A 12,613-nucleotide genomic window follows, 5' to 3' on the forward strand; every position below is an offset into this window, starting at 1 on the left:
CCGTCTACCATCTAGCAGAAGAGAATGGCTTGCTGGAAGAGACGACGGATGCCGAACGTAGCGTGGGCCGCATCAGCCTCTATTCCAAGAATGGCGTGGCCTACTACCTCACCAACCGTGGCCAAAGAATCCCTAAGGACGTGGTTGAGGAATTCAGCGATTTATACAACGAGGTGGGTGATGGGGATTGTGGGTGGGAGAAAGGGGGCAAGGAGCCTCCTGAGGCTGGGCATGGGGAGCTGGAACTGGGGGGCCTGGTTCCCCATCCTTCACTCGCTGTGTGACTCTGACAAACTTACTGCCCCTTTCTGGGCCTTGGCTGGCCCACCTGGACTGCACTGGGATGGTCTCTGCTTTCAAGTAGGTCCTGAGACATAGCTGGAGAAAAACGGAGTGCAGATTCTTTAAAAAGATATGTATAGAGTGCAAGGGATGGTTACGGAGTCGGATAATCGTTTGCATGAGTCAGGACAGTGACAGCAACAATACTTAGCATTCACAGAGCGCCTTAAGGTCTGTGGAGTGCTTTACCAATATTCTGGCAGCTGGGGGGCTCCACGGTGCACAGGGCCCCAGGCCTGGAGTCAGGAAGACTCACTTCCCGAGTTCAAATCCAGCCTCAGACACTTATTAACTGTGTGACCCTAGGCAAGCCACTCAACCCTATTTGCCTCAGTTTCCTCATCTGTCAAGTAAGCTGGAGAAGGAAATGGCAAGCCACTCCAGTATCTTTGCCAAGAAAACAGGTCACAAAGAGCTGGACCCTACCGAACAACAATGCAAAGATTATCTCATTGGATCCTCACAACGACCTTGGGAAGGAGTTGCTATTTTCAAATCTGTTCTACAGATGAGGAAAACTGAGGCTGAGTGATTTGCTTAGGGTCATACTAAGCTTTTGAGGCAGGATTTGAATTCAGGTCTTCCCCACTCCAAGTCTAACTCTCTATCCCCTGCACCACCTGGCTGCTGTGATAAGGGATCTCACTGGTGCGGGAAACCCTCAGTGACAGGGAAGGTCCCTCTGGGAGGAAGATCAGCTACTCCTTGGTAACTCAGAGTCTTGGAGAGTGTCTGGGGCCCCTGGGACCTGAAGGGACTTGGGTAGGCGGCAGAGCTAGTGTGTGTCAGAGGGAGGATTTGGCCGGTCCACCACACTGCCTTTTGTGGTTTTTATGAATACTTATCAGTTCAGTAATATCAGAGTTACTCTTTGTGACTTACCATTCGGCTGAAAGAAATGGCGATGTTTAGCCTTAAAGGATTATCCCCTGGAATGGGCATTTGGTTTGTGCTGCTTGGCTCCAGATTTCAGTTAGCATAAGGAAATGTTTCCTAATAACTGAAGCCTTGAAAGATGGTGAGTTCCTTGTCACTCAAGGTATTCAAGCAGAGACCAGATCACCACTTTTTGTCAGGGAGGTTGTGGAGGGGATTCCTGGTTGGGTAGAAGTTGGACCAGGTGGCATCAAAAGTCCCTCCAAACCCTCAGATTTTGTGTTTCTGTTATGCCCTGGAGAAAGTGAAACAGACAAGGAACCTGTGATTGGGATTCTGATGGGGAATGGCTCCTTGCATGGATCAGTTATCAAGAAAACAGCCTCGACCCACTTAGAATTAGGAAGTTTTTCTTTATATCACACGTGCCCTATGAGACTCATCTCATGAGAGGGGATTGATCGCCTTCTTCGGTGGGACCAAGCTCTGGGTGACCTTGGGTAACTCAGCCTCTCTGGGACTGTTTCCTTTGCTGTTAAATTAGGGGGTCAGGCTACATTGTCCCTAAGGTCCTTTCCAGTCCTAATACCATGACTCTAAGATTTCTGTGGGAAAAGACATTCCCCTCCTGGATGACCTCCAGCTCGGTGCTGCGGGATTGTCCTCACACCCACTAGGAAGCTCCAGAGCGGATTTGGTCCAGATTGTGTTATCTGTGCACGTTTCCCTCTCCAGAGAGCCCTAATCTATGGCCTGCCAGTCCCTTTAAGAGGATGGGGAGTGGTTCCTAAGGAGATCACACCTGAGCAGTGCTGTGGAGGCATGACTGAGTCAGCCCAGTGCCTTCCTTGGAATCACAGCCTCAGAGCCTATGCTCCTGTTTGGGGAATGGCCTCAAAGGGGGCAGATCTCAGGATCCTGTGGGAAGAAAAGCATTGGTCCTAGATTTGAGGCCTGGGTTAAAATCCAGCCTCTGCTACTTGTTAACTATGTGACCTTGGGTAAATCACTTAACTGCTTCCAACTTTAGATCAAAGGTTGACAAACCTTCATCCTCAGATAGAGAAAGTAATTATTAATTTATCACTGTGTGCTGGGTCACTGTGCTAAATGCTGCGTCACTGTGCTAAATGCTGGGTGTGTTTCTCCCTCTCCTCCTCTTCTCCTCCTCCTCTTCCTCTCTCTCTCTCTCTCCCTCTATCTCTGTCTCTGTCTCTCTCCCTCTCTCCCTCCCTCCCCCCCCCCAGTAGAGAAAGACAATGCATAAGGGGAAGTGGAGGGAGGAAAAGGGTACTTCAGGAAGATAGCAGGAGGTAACCTGGTGGCCACGCTGGGTTACAGAAGGATGACTAGCTGATCACAGGCGTCAGAGAGCCAGGAGTGGAGCCCTCATTTCCACCTTCTGGACTAGAGATGGTTGGAGAGGGCGGCTAGGGTGGGAAGACTGTTCGAAGGGGCACCACGTCTGGCAAAGCAGTCGGGGAACCTGGTGAGGAGTATCCTCAGGAGTCAACAGAAGCTCCTGATTGTAAAGTGATGACATTGACTGAACTGGTTCTAAAAGCAGGTCTTCAGACAAAGACAAGGAAGCATTGGGAACTTGGCCAGGTGGTGGATTGGATAGGCTTAGACATCCACACGGTGTCTCTCAGAGGCCTCCCTCCTAGGGTTTCTTTATGTGAGCTCTCTCTCTCACCTGCCCCATTCCTTATCTACCTAGGTTTAGGGCTGGAAGGGGTCTGATCCCCTCGTTTTACAGATGCAGAACCTGAGGCCCAGAGAGGTTTTATGACTTAGATTCATAGATCCCGAGCAGCCAGGGGCTTAGTGGCCACTGAGTCCCATCCCCTACTTTCGCAGATGAGGAAACAGGCCTTGAGAGCTTAGGGAATTTGCCTGGAGTCATACAGCTCTTAAGTAGTGGAGGTAGCATTTGAATCTAGCTCTTTCCTGACTTGAAGTCCAGTGTGCAATCCACAATACCACAGTGCAGTCCTTTTTGATGTGGCTCTGAGGTTGTTAGTTAATTAAAGCAGATCAGTTGGCCCTCCATGGCACTGCTTGGTAACCAAGGGAAGGGCTGGGGTCTCTTTAGAAACCATTCCCTGACCCCTCCCCTCCTCTGATAGCCTGTCCTCCAGAGTTCAAATGTGCATCCCTGAGACAGAACCAAAGAGAGACCTTGGAGGGGAACAGCAAACCAGGGTTTGGGTTCTTCGGAGAGAGATACGTGCACAGACACATGTGGGACCTGGTCAAGGTCCCTCGGGTGCTTCCTGGGGGCGGTGGGGACCATCACGCAGCCTTGGAGCTGGAGGCCACCAGGGAGGGGACTTTCTTTTTCCCACTAAAGTCTTAGAGACACCGGGTTAGAGCTAGAAGGTCCTTAGGGATCTTTAGTCCAACTTGTTAATTTTATCAAGAGGAAACGGGTCCGTTGTGGTTAGCTGATATGTTCAAGGTCACGCAGAGAATTTCACTTAGAACTTAAACCGAATCAGGACCCAGGAAAATTCCTACTCCTCTTGGGGTTCATCAAGGACACGTGATAACAGGAAACTAGGGAGAGCTCTCTGTCCATCAGTGGGCTGGGCTGCCTGGGAGGTAGTGGGCTTCCCCTCACTGTAGGGGGTCAGCTATTTGCTAAGGGGGATTCCTTTTGAGTTATAGGTTGGGCCAGATGGGCACTGTGGTCCCTGCTGCCCCTGAGATTCCGTGATGTGGCCCCCATGCTCCTGGAGTTGTCAGTGTTACATCTCAGCCTCTGGTCTGGTGGGGGAAAGGCCCTTAAAGAGCCTTCTGTCTGATCTTGCATCTCTCAGGGACCTCCTGGTCTTCTGGGGGAGACAACACCCACACATACTCACATATCCCCATGCTCCGACACTCACCCACCCCCACACGCATACATACCCTTTGTCTTTAAGAAATGAGCATTAAAAGAAGAAAAGTTAGTCTAGTGGAATTAAGTAGACGAGTGCTAAATGAACAGACACACTGTCCAGGGAGACTAATCCAGGATGGCTCCCTGGAGGAGGTGACTTGGAGCTGGGGCCTGGAGGAAGCCTCGAATTGGAACATGGGTTAGAATTGAGGTGGGGAAGGGATGCTAGACATAGAGCCAGACAGGACCCTCTTTGAGTTCTGGTTCGGTAACTTGCTACTTGTGTGGCTGTGGGCAGCTTGCTTAACCTCTGGGGTCCTCGGTTTCCTCATCTGTAGCATGAGGCAGTAGAAGTGGTTAGCCAGATGTGGGGAACCTGTGGCCTTGAGGCCTCATGTGGCCCTCTAGGTCCTCAAGTGCAGCCCTTCGATTGAATCCAAACTTCACAGAACAAATCCCCTTCATACAGGATTTGTTCTGTAAAACTTGGACTCGGTCAAAAGGCAGCACCCAAGGACCTAGAAGGTCACACGTGCCTCGAGGCCACAAGTTCCCCACCCCTGCTGCCTCTCAGGTTCTTTCCAGCTCCAGATTAACGGTCCAAGGTCCTTGCTCACTATTTTCAGAGGCACATCACTTAGTGCCTCTGAGCTGACTCAATTTCTTCAGTTAGAAAATGGGAGGGTTGGACTGGAAGGCTTCTGAAGTCCCTTCTGGCTCTAGCTCTTGCATGGGTGGCCTTGGGGAAAGTCCTTTGGCCTCAGTTTCCTCACCTGTAAATTGGGGGGGCTGGACCCCATGGCCTCATGGCCCCTTCCAGCAGCAGGTCAGTGAGCCTGTGAATGAACGGAAGCCACCCCCCTGCTCAATCTTCAAGCTGATCTCTTCCTCCCCCCAGGTCTATAACCTGACCCAGGAGTTCTTCCAGCGAGGTAAACCAGTCAATGCTGAGAGTCAGAACAGTGTGGGTGTCTTCACCCGAGAAGAAGTGCGAAACCGCATCAAAGCTGACCCGGATGATTCGGAGACCATCAAACGCCTGAAGCTCGCCATGATCCAGCAGTATCTAAAGGTGGGGCGGGGCAGAGGCTGGGCCCCTGGGCCAGGTCAGTGACCACCTCTGGGCATCAGTGTCCTCCCTTGCATATGAAGGGGGTCAGACTAGCTTGTCTCTGAGGTTTCTTCTGATGATTCTCTGATCTCTGTAGGCTGGATGGTGGGGGGAAGAGGCAGAGGGAGGAGGTACATCTCCCATTTCCTGGGGCCCCTGACCTAATGGGGGGCACAGTGCTCATTCTCAGAGAGTCTTTGGCCTGACTTGGGGGAAGATATAGACCTCCCAACCCCATAAGAGGGCCTTTTGTCTAAAGTGTGGAGATGGTGTCTCCCAATCAGACAGAATAAATCACAGACATGGGGGTGGGGGTGGGGTGGGCTTAGAGGCCATCCAGTCTAACACCTGATTTTACAGATAAGGAAACTGAATCCCAGAGGGGTGACCTGCTAGGTATTGCATGCAGCAAGTGGGCAGGCTGACGTCAGGGTCCTTTGACTAACAGTGAAGCATTCTGCCCCGTTGCACAAAGCTGCCTCCCATCCCTGGACTCCTTTGTTAACTCACTGGTGAATGCCCTGAGCAAACAGTTCTCAAATCTCAGCTGCTGGCAAGGCCTGGGAGCTCCTTGGGTGATCTTGCAGATAGTCTCAGACTTTGGTGGACCCTCATTCATTTGTTCCTTCATCAACTCATTGAACAGACATTTATCAAGTCTCTGCTGTATATGCAAGACCCTACTGGCGTCACCAGGACAGTATACAAACAGAAGACACAGCGTTGACCTTGGGAGCTCCCTGGCTAATGTCAGAAATGTCCCTAACTTTGGGCGGCCTCCCAGTCTTATGAGAGGGCCAGAAACTTGACTATCAGGGAAGTCTTCTGACCCTTTAATTAGAAGCCACTCTGTCCTAGCACGACTCAGGCCCGCGGACTCTTTCCTCACTGTGTCTTCCTCATTCTTTCTCCCTCTTACTCTGTCTCCCTTCCTCCATCAGGTGGAGAGCTGTGAGAGTAGCTCCCACAGCATGGACGAGGTGTCCCTCAGCGCCTTCGGAGAGTGGACGGAGATCCCGGGAGCACACCATGTCATCCCATGCGGCTTCATGCGCATCGTAGAGCTGCTGGCTCAGGACATCCCCGATCGCGTCATCCAGTTGGGCAAGGCAGTCCGCTGCGTTCACTGGGACCAGGCATCAGCTCGGCGTGGGGGCCCCGAGATCGAGCAGTTGGCCAACCACAACAACGACACCTCTGATGAAGGCGGGGAAAACCCCCGGGAGGACAGGGGTGAAGGAGGGGAAGAAGAGGGAAGCCAGTGGCCAGTGGCTGTGGAGTGTGAGGATTGTGAGGTGATCCCGGCTGACCACGTGATCGTGACCGTATCCCTGGGTGTCCTGAAGAAGCATCATTCCACCCTCTTCAGGCCACCGCTTCCCTCAGAGAAGGCAGGAGCCATCCGCCGCCTGGGCATTGGCACTACCGACAAGATTTTTCTGGAGTTCGAAGAACCCTTCTGGGGGCCCGAATGCAACAGGCTCCAGTTCGTGTGGGAGGATGAGGCTGAGAGCCGGAGCCTCACCTACCCCGAGGAGCAGTGGTACCGCAAGATCTGTGGCTTTGATGTTCTGTACCCGCCGGAACGGTACGGCCACGTGCTCAGTGGCTGGATCTGCGGGGAGGAGGCCCTCGTCATGGAAAAGTGTGATGACGAGGCTGTGGCCGAAATCTGCACCGAGATGCTTCGGAAGTTCACAGGTGGGCGGGGGAGGGCACTCATCCTCCAATCGCCTTTCCCATCATCACCTTTTTTTGATGTCCAGAGTATGTTCTCATCTGTTATCTGAGCAGCAGATTTGCTAAGAAGCAGGCCTGGGGAGGCAGATTATAATGGAAAATCACTGGCTTTAGAGTCAAAGGGCCCGAGTTCAAATCTCACCTCCACTGCTTATTGTCTGTGTGACCATAGATAAAGAGTTGGACTCCATGGTCTCTAAGATCCCTTCAAGCTCTTAATCTATAATCTTATGACTTTGGTCAAGTCACTTCACCTCTCCAGCCTCAGTCTTCTCCTCTGTAAAATGAAGGGGTTGGAGTAGATGGTCTCTCAGATACCTTCTAGTTCTAAATCCGTGATGCCATGATCTCTCTAGGGGCTGCTCAGAGGGTGGAGGCTATCCCAGGATTCCACAGTTCTCCATGGGACCAGGATCTGAAAACTATAGCTCATGAGCCCCATCTGGTGTACGTTACCTTAATAATCAGCCAGTAGATACAATTTACTTAATCAGTCAACAAGCATTCATTAAGCACTTAGACTGTGCTGGGTTTTGGGGATACAAAGAACATTAAAAAATTGTCCCTGACCTCAGGGAGTTCACACTTGGGGTTCACTCTCCCACAAATACATGCTGTGTCAGTGGGAGAATTGTAGTGAGGCATACATGTAGCCGATGTAATTCATTCTTCAAGTGCTGTAAGGCCCTAATGACATCTGTCTTGTGGTATCCTCATACTACTTCCTGGGTGCAGCATCTTTGGTAGGCAAGTGATCCAGGTAGGTGCCTGGGTCTGCCCCTCTCACTGGCTCTACTCTTAACTGCCAGGACTTGTTCCCTCTTGAATCCATAGTCAGCTCTCTTCTCTGCTGCCAGAGGTCACGCAGTGGTTATTGGCTGTGATTTTCCATCGTCTGTGTTTTCTGCCCTGTGCTGGATGTGGTATCTTCTGCTGGGCAAGTAGGATCTGCTGGGCAAGACCCCGTGGCTGACGGGGTATAGGAGAGAAAATCCCCCTCCCTTCTTGCTGGTAGAGGCATGTGCCATGGAATTGCTTCCTGCCTCAAACACTGTCTTGGATTAGTGGGCTCATCTTTTTAAAGGCCACCAAGGTTAGGGCCAGCCTTTGGCCCTCCCAATGGTCATGTGTCACCTTAATTCTATCAAGGAGAGCTCCTTCTTGCTTTTTAACGGGATGCCAGGGTTGACACTTTGTTTTAACATATTAACACGTCACTCCCTTTGTTACCTGCTCTTTACCTCATTACATGAGCCAGGCTAGTGGTTTCTACTCCCTTTCTGCCCTGATAATTAATTATAATGATGGTGATCATCATCATAACAATGACATGTATTTTAGGCCAGGCACTGTGCCAAGTGTTTTACAAATACTATGTCATTTGATCTTAAAACAAAACAAAAAAACAGCTTTAGGTGCTGTTTTTCTCCCCATTTTACAGTTGAGTAAACTGAGTCACAGAGGTTCAATGACTTTTCCAAACTAATAAGTGGGAGAACTGATGCTGTGATCCAGGTTCTACTTAGGGCTCCAGACATTTGCATCCTTTCACTTCCAAGGGCCCTGGTTTAAGTCAGTACATATTCTCCCCTGCTGGTCCTCCTTTTTCCATCTTTAAAACGAGGTTGGGTGGAAATGCTTTTAATGCTGTGATTTCCCTGCATGAGTCTTCCCTTCATTAATATAGTTACAGCTCTCCTGACACTTAGCAGATGGTCACTGAGGGCTGCTGAAGCCGACCTGCTGACGAGCTTCTCCAAACTTAGCTAGCCTGGCCATTGGATGACAGACCCGTGGCCTGTCTAGGCCCATTCTTAGAGCCTTTCCATATTGGTAGGACTGGCCTTAGGACGGCCTGGCATCCAAGGACCCAGGCAGACCAGAGCAAGACTCTAGAGAAGGTTGCGATGGAGTTAAATTGGTTCAAAAAAGAAGACAACCCAAGCATTTTCTCGTCAAGCACCTAATCCTGTGCTGCCACCCCCTTTCCTTCTGAAAGTCTATCACAGAAAGCATGCTTTTTAGCCAAATCAGAACTTAGCTCTTTCATGGCTCTTGCTGCTTGTATTTACGTATCTGGTCTATTATCCCAACAGAGCTTTACCTCTGGGGGTAGGCATGTTATTGGCACCTATTTTCCAGATGAAGAAAAAGAAGGCCAGAGGGTTTCAGTGACTTAGGAGGTAGTGGTAGGCCAATAGGACCATAGATTTAGAGCCAGAAGGGACCTGAGAGTAAATAAATTAGCTAGCATTTATTAAACACCTTCTGTGTTCCAGGCACTGTGCTAATTGTTGGGGATACCAAGATAAAAGTGAAAGCTAGTGCTTACCCTCAGAGAGCTGACAGTCTAGCCAGGGGAGACAGTGCATCCAGATCTAGGCATACAGAATAAACCATGCAGAGTCATACAGAGTGACGAGGCTGGCCAGGGGCCTGGCAGCTGGGGGTGAGGTGGGTCAGGAAAGGCCTTATTGTAGAAGGTGGTGCTTCATCTGCATCTTGAAGGAAAGGCATTTGGAGTGATGAAGGTGAATATTTTTGTGACCTCCCCCTCTCCCATTTTGGAGTCATAATGGGCTGAGAGATGGTGAAAGGCTTGCCTCCAGTCACAGGGAATAAGTGGCCAAACCAGGCGTTGGAGCCAGGTCTTCTGACTGGAAAATCTGGTGTGCTATATTAGCCCAAGGCCACGCTTAGATTTGGGGCTGCAAGGGACAGTAGAGGCCATCGAATACAAATTTCTCTTTTTGGAGATGAGAAACTGAGTCTCAGAGGTGCCCCAATGCCGACAGTCACCAGGAAGCAAGTGGTGGAGCTGAGCTCGCTCAGCTTTCTGTATCTTTCTTACTCTCCAGCCCTCTTCCCATTGTATCACATTGCATCTAATCCATTGTGACTTCCTTTGCAACCCTCCCTCCCTTCATACCTCTCCCCTACCCATCCCTGAGGTGGCCACTGGCTCAATCTCTGCCTGTGTGTCAGGGAATTTCTTCAACTTTCAGGCCCTCAGGGGGCTCTGCATCCTCCCAGAGTCCACCTCTCATCACCTCCTCTTGCGTGGATCCCCAACAGGGAACCCTGACATTCCGAAGCCTCGTCGGATCCTCCGCTCCTCCTGGGGCAGCAACCCCCATTTCCGGGGCTCCTACTCCTACACCCAAGTGGGCTCAAGCGGGGCTGATGTGGAGAGACTGGCCAAGCCGCTGCCTTATACAGAGAGCTCTAAGACAGCGGTGAGTAGAGTACCGTCCTGGATGTGGGAGGGAGGAAGGGGGGGACCACCAATCACTCTGTAAGCATTGTGGAGCCCCTAGAGTGACTGACCCTGGACTCAGCTATGCTGTGGGGGAAAAGCATGAGAAGATCCATCCCCATCAAGGTCTAACTTGGACCCTAGCCCCAAATATGTGCTGTCTAATGAGAGAATAAGCTAAGTTCAATCAATATTCATGGATAACCACCCTGGGAAGAATCCAGGACTATCAATCAACAAGCATTTGTTAAGCACCTACTATGTGCCAAGTACTCTGCTAAGTTCAGGATACAAAGAATGTAAAAAAAAAACAGCCTCTGCTCTCAAGCAGCTTACCTTCTGATGGGGGGGGGGCAATGAAAAAGGACAACCTCCCCAAACAAAAACCAGTGCCTGCCCTCGAGGAGCTAAGCTATTGGGGAAGACGATGTGTATATCAATAGGGATGTGCAGTATCTGTGTAGAGCAGATGGGCCAGGCATTGAAGGGGGAAACCCAGAGGAAGGAGATTGCACGAAGAAAGAGGCTTAGCATCTGGGAATAAGGAGGGGGTTGTCCTGGAGGTCCACCCTGCTCAGCTCTCAGTAGGACTGTTATGTTCAGTTCTAGCTCTGAAGTTTGGGAAGGACATTGGGAAGCTGGGGAGCTGGAGAGTGTCCAGGGGAGGCTGACTGGGAGCTCATGACGTTGGAGGATTGGCTGAAAAACCTGGGGATGTTGGGCCTAGATAAGAGCAGGCCCTTGGCAGGAGACCTCATTTCTATTTGAAGGGCTGAGGTTTGGATGGAGAATTAGTCTCGTTCTGCGTCTGGGGCTGCTTTGGGAAGCACTGAGTTTCCGTCACTGGGGGCTTTCCAGCACAAGATGGAAGACCTCTTATCACTTATGTCATAGTGAGGATTCTTGCTCAGGCACAGGCTGGATGTGATGGCTGCTGAGGCCTTTTCCAGCGTTGGGAGGTACAGGGGTTCTTGCCTTCAGTTGTCTCATGGGATAGGAGCCGGAGAGGGGAGATAGCACCCAAACCTTCAGTATCTGCTTAGTAGCAGTCAGAGACAGAAGGCGGGACCCTGAGCAGGCAAGCCTCACCTACTATGCCACCTCAGGAGGCTTTTGACTCCCGCTCACCTTGGTTTCTCTCCTGGTCTGTTTCCAGCCCATGCAGATCCTGTTTTCTGGCGAGGCCACGCACCGAAAGTACTATTCCACCACCCATGGTGCCCTGCTCTCTGGCCAGCGGGAGGCAGCCCGCCTCATTGAGATGTACCAAGACCTTTTTCAGCGTGGGACCTGAGAGGCTTCTGGGCTCAGAGATCTCATGACTTGGGACCCCCTTACCCAGGGCCTCTCATTCTGCAAGGCCCAGGGGGTTATCTTTCCTGATCCTGAGAGGAATTAATTTTTTATCTTTTTTTTAATATGCAGAAGCCTCAACTGATTTTACCCAGGGCATCCCCTGTAGCTTTCTTACATCCTGTACTGTACCTTCTAACAGGGCTGGGGTGGGGATCCGCTTCTACCCCCTTGGACTTCATCTCTGTGCACCCTTCTGATTGGACTTCTTGGTGCCTCTGTTTTTCCCTCCTTTGCCCCTGCTCTGTATCGTAAGTGCCTTCAATACTTTTGGAATAAAAAGGTATCTGACCCTTTCTCAGTCCATCCATTCAATGATTCCTTCATTCATGCATCCATAAAGCTGCAAGTAATTGCCTTCTTACGTACCTTTTGGTCTATACCTTATTCTCTTTGATCAGCAGGTTCTCCTTTTAAAAAAATCATGTTTAGCTCCCTGGGGTGGGAGGCAGGGCCTGGGTGACCCCAAACTGCTGATAATCTAGAGACCCAGGGTCAGGAGTCAGCCTGTGGCTGAGGGCAGTTGGTGGTTGGGGTTAGGGGCCAGTTAGTGACCAAGATTAGAAGTAAATGATTGCTCAAGTTAGCAATCAGTCTCTCACTGGGATTAGAGACCAGTCTGGGCATTGTTTAGAAGTGAGTCAGTACTTAGATTAGGGGTCAGTCTTCTTGGGATGAAGTAGTCCTAGTCAATGGTATCCTATCCTCAGACCCGATCCACAATGAGGGAAGGGCAAGCTGGACCTCCAGGAATTGACTGATAGAATCACACTCTAGAGCACCAGGGACCCCCAGTTTCGTCACTTACCCTCCCCAGGGTCTGGTGGATGTCCAAGGGGGCAGGACCATGTGATGAGATTCCTCTCCCAGAGGCAGAGGTGACATCATCCCATCCTTAAGTGAGGAGCCTTCAGCCTTTTCCACTGGGCCATGCTGTTGCTCCCCCCAGGGTACATGGGAACTGGAGATTGTGGAGGGGAGCTCCCTGAAGGAGGGGTCACTTTGCAGAGCTGCAGTTGGGCAGAACCTGATGATTTGTGGCAAAAGGCAT

General features: G+C 50.9%; 1 protein-coding gene across 1 annotated transcript in view; it reads left to right on the forward strand.

Moving 5' to 3' along the window:
• SMOX (spermine oxidase) overlaps positions 1 to 11,858 on the forward strand; it is a gene marked incomplete at its 5' end in the record, with an annotated part of 11,912 nt that extends 54 nt beyond the window's left edge. Inside the window, 5 exon segments of the mRNA XM_036751407.1 lie at positions 1 to 173; positions 5,001 to 5,174; positions 6,155 to 6,914; positions 10,029 to 10,189; positions 11,366 to 11,858. The exon segment at positions 1 to 173 is cut by the window's left edge and continues 54 nt beyond it. Of these exon segments, the coding sequence (XP_036607302.1) occupies positions 1 to 173; positions 5,001 to 5,174; positions 6,155 to 6,914; positions 10,029 to 10,189; positions 11,366 to 11,503 (1,406 nt within the window).
• Positions 11,859 to 12,613: the final 755 nt, after the last annotated feature.

Source organism: Trichosurus vulpecula, chromosome 3 (genome assembly GCF_011100635.1).
Source record: "Trichosurus vulpecula isolate mTriVul1 chromosome 3, mTriVul1.pri, whole genome shotgun sequence".
In the NCBI taxonomy this organism is placed as follows: domain Eukaryota; kingdom Metazoa; phylum Chordata; class Mammalia; order Diprotodontia; family Phalangeridae; genus Trichosurus; species Trichosurus vulpecula.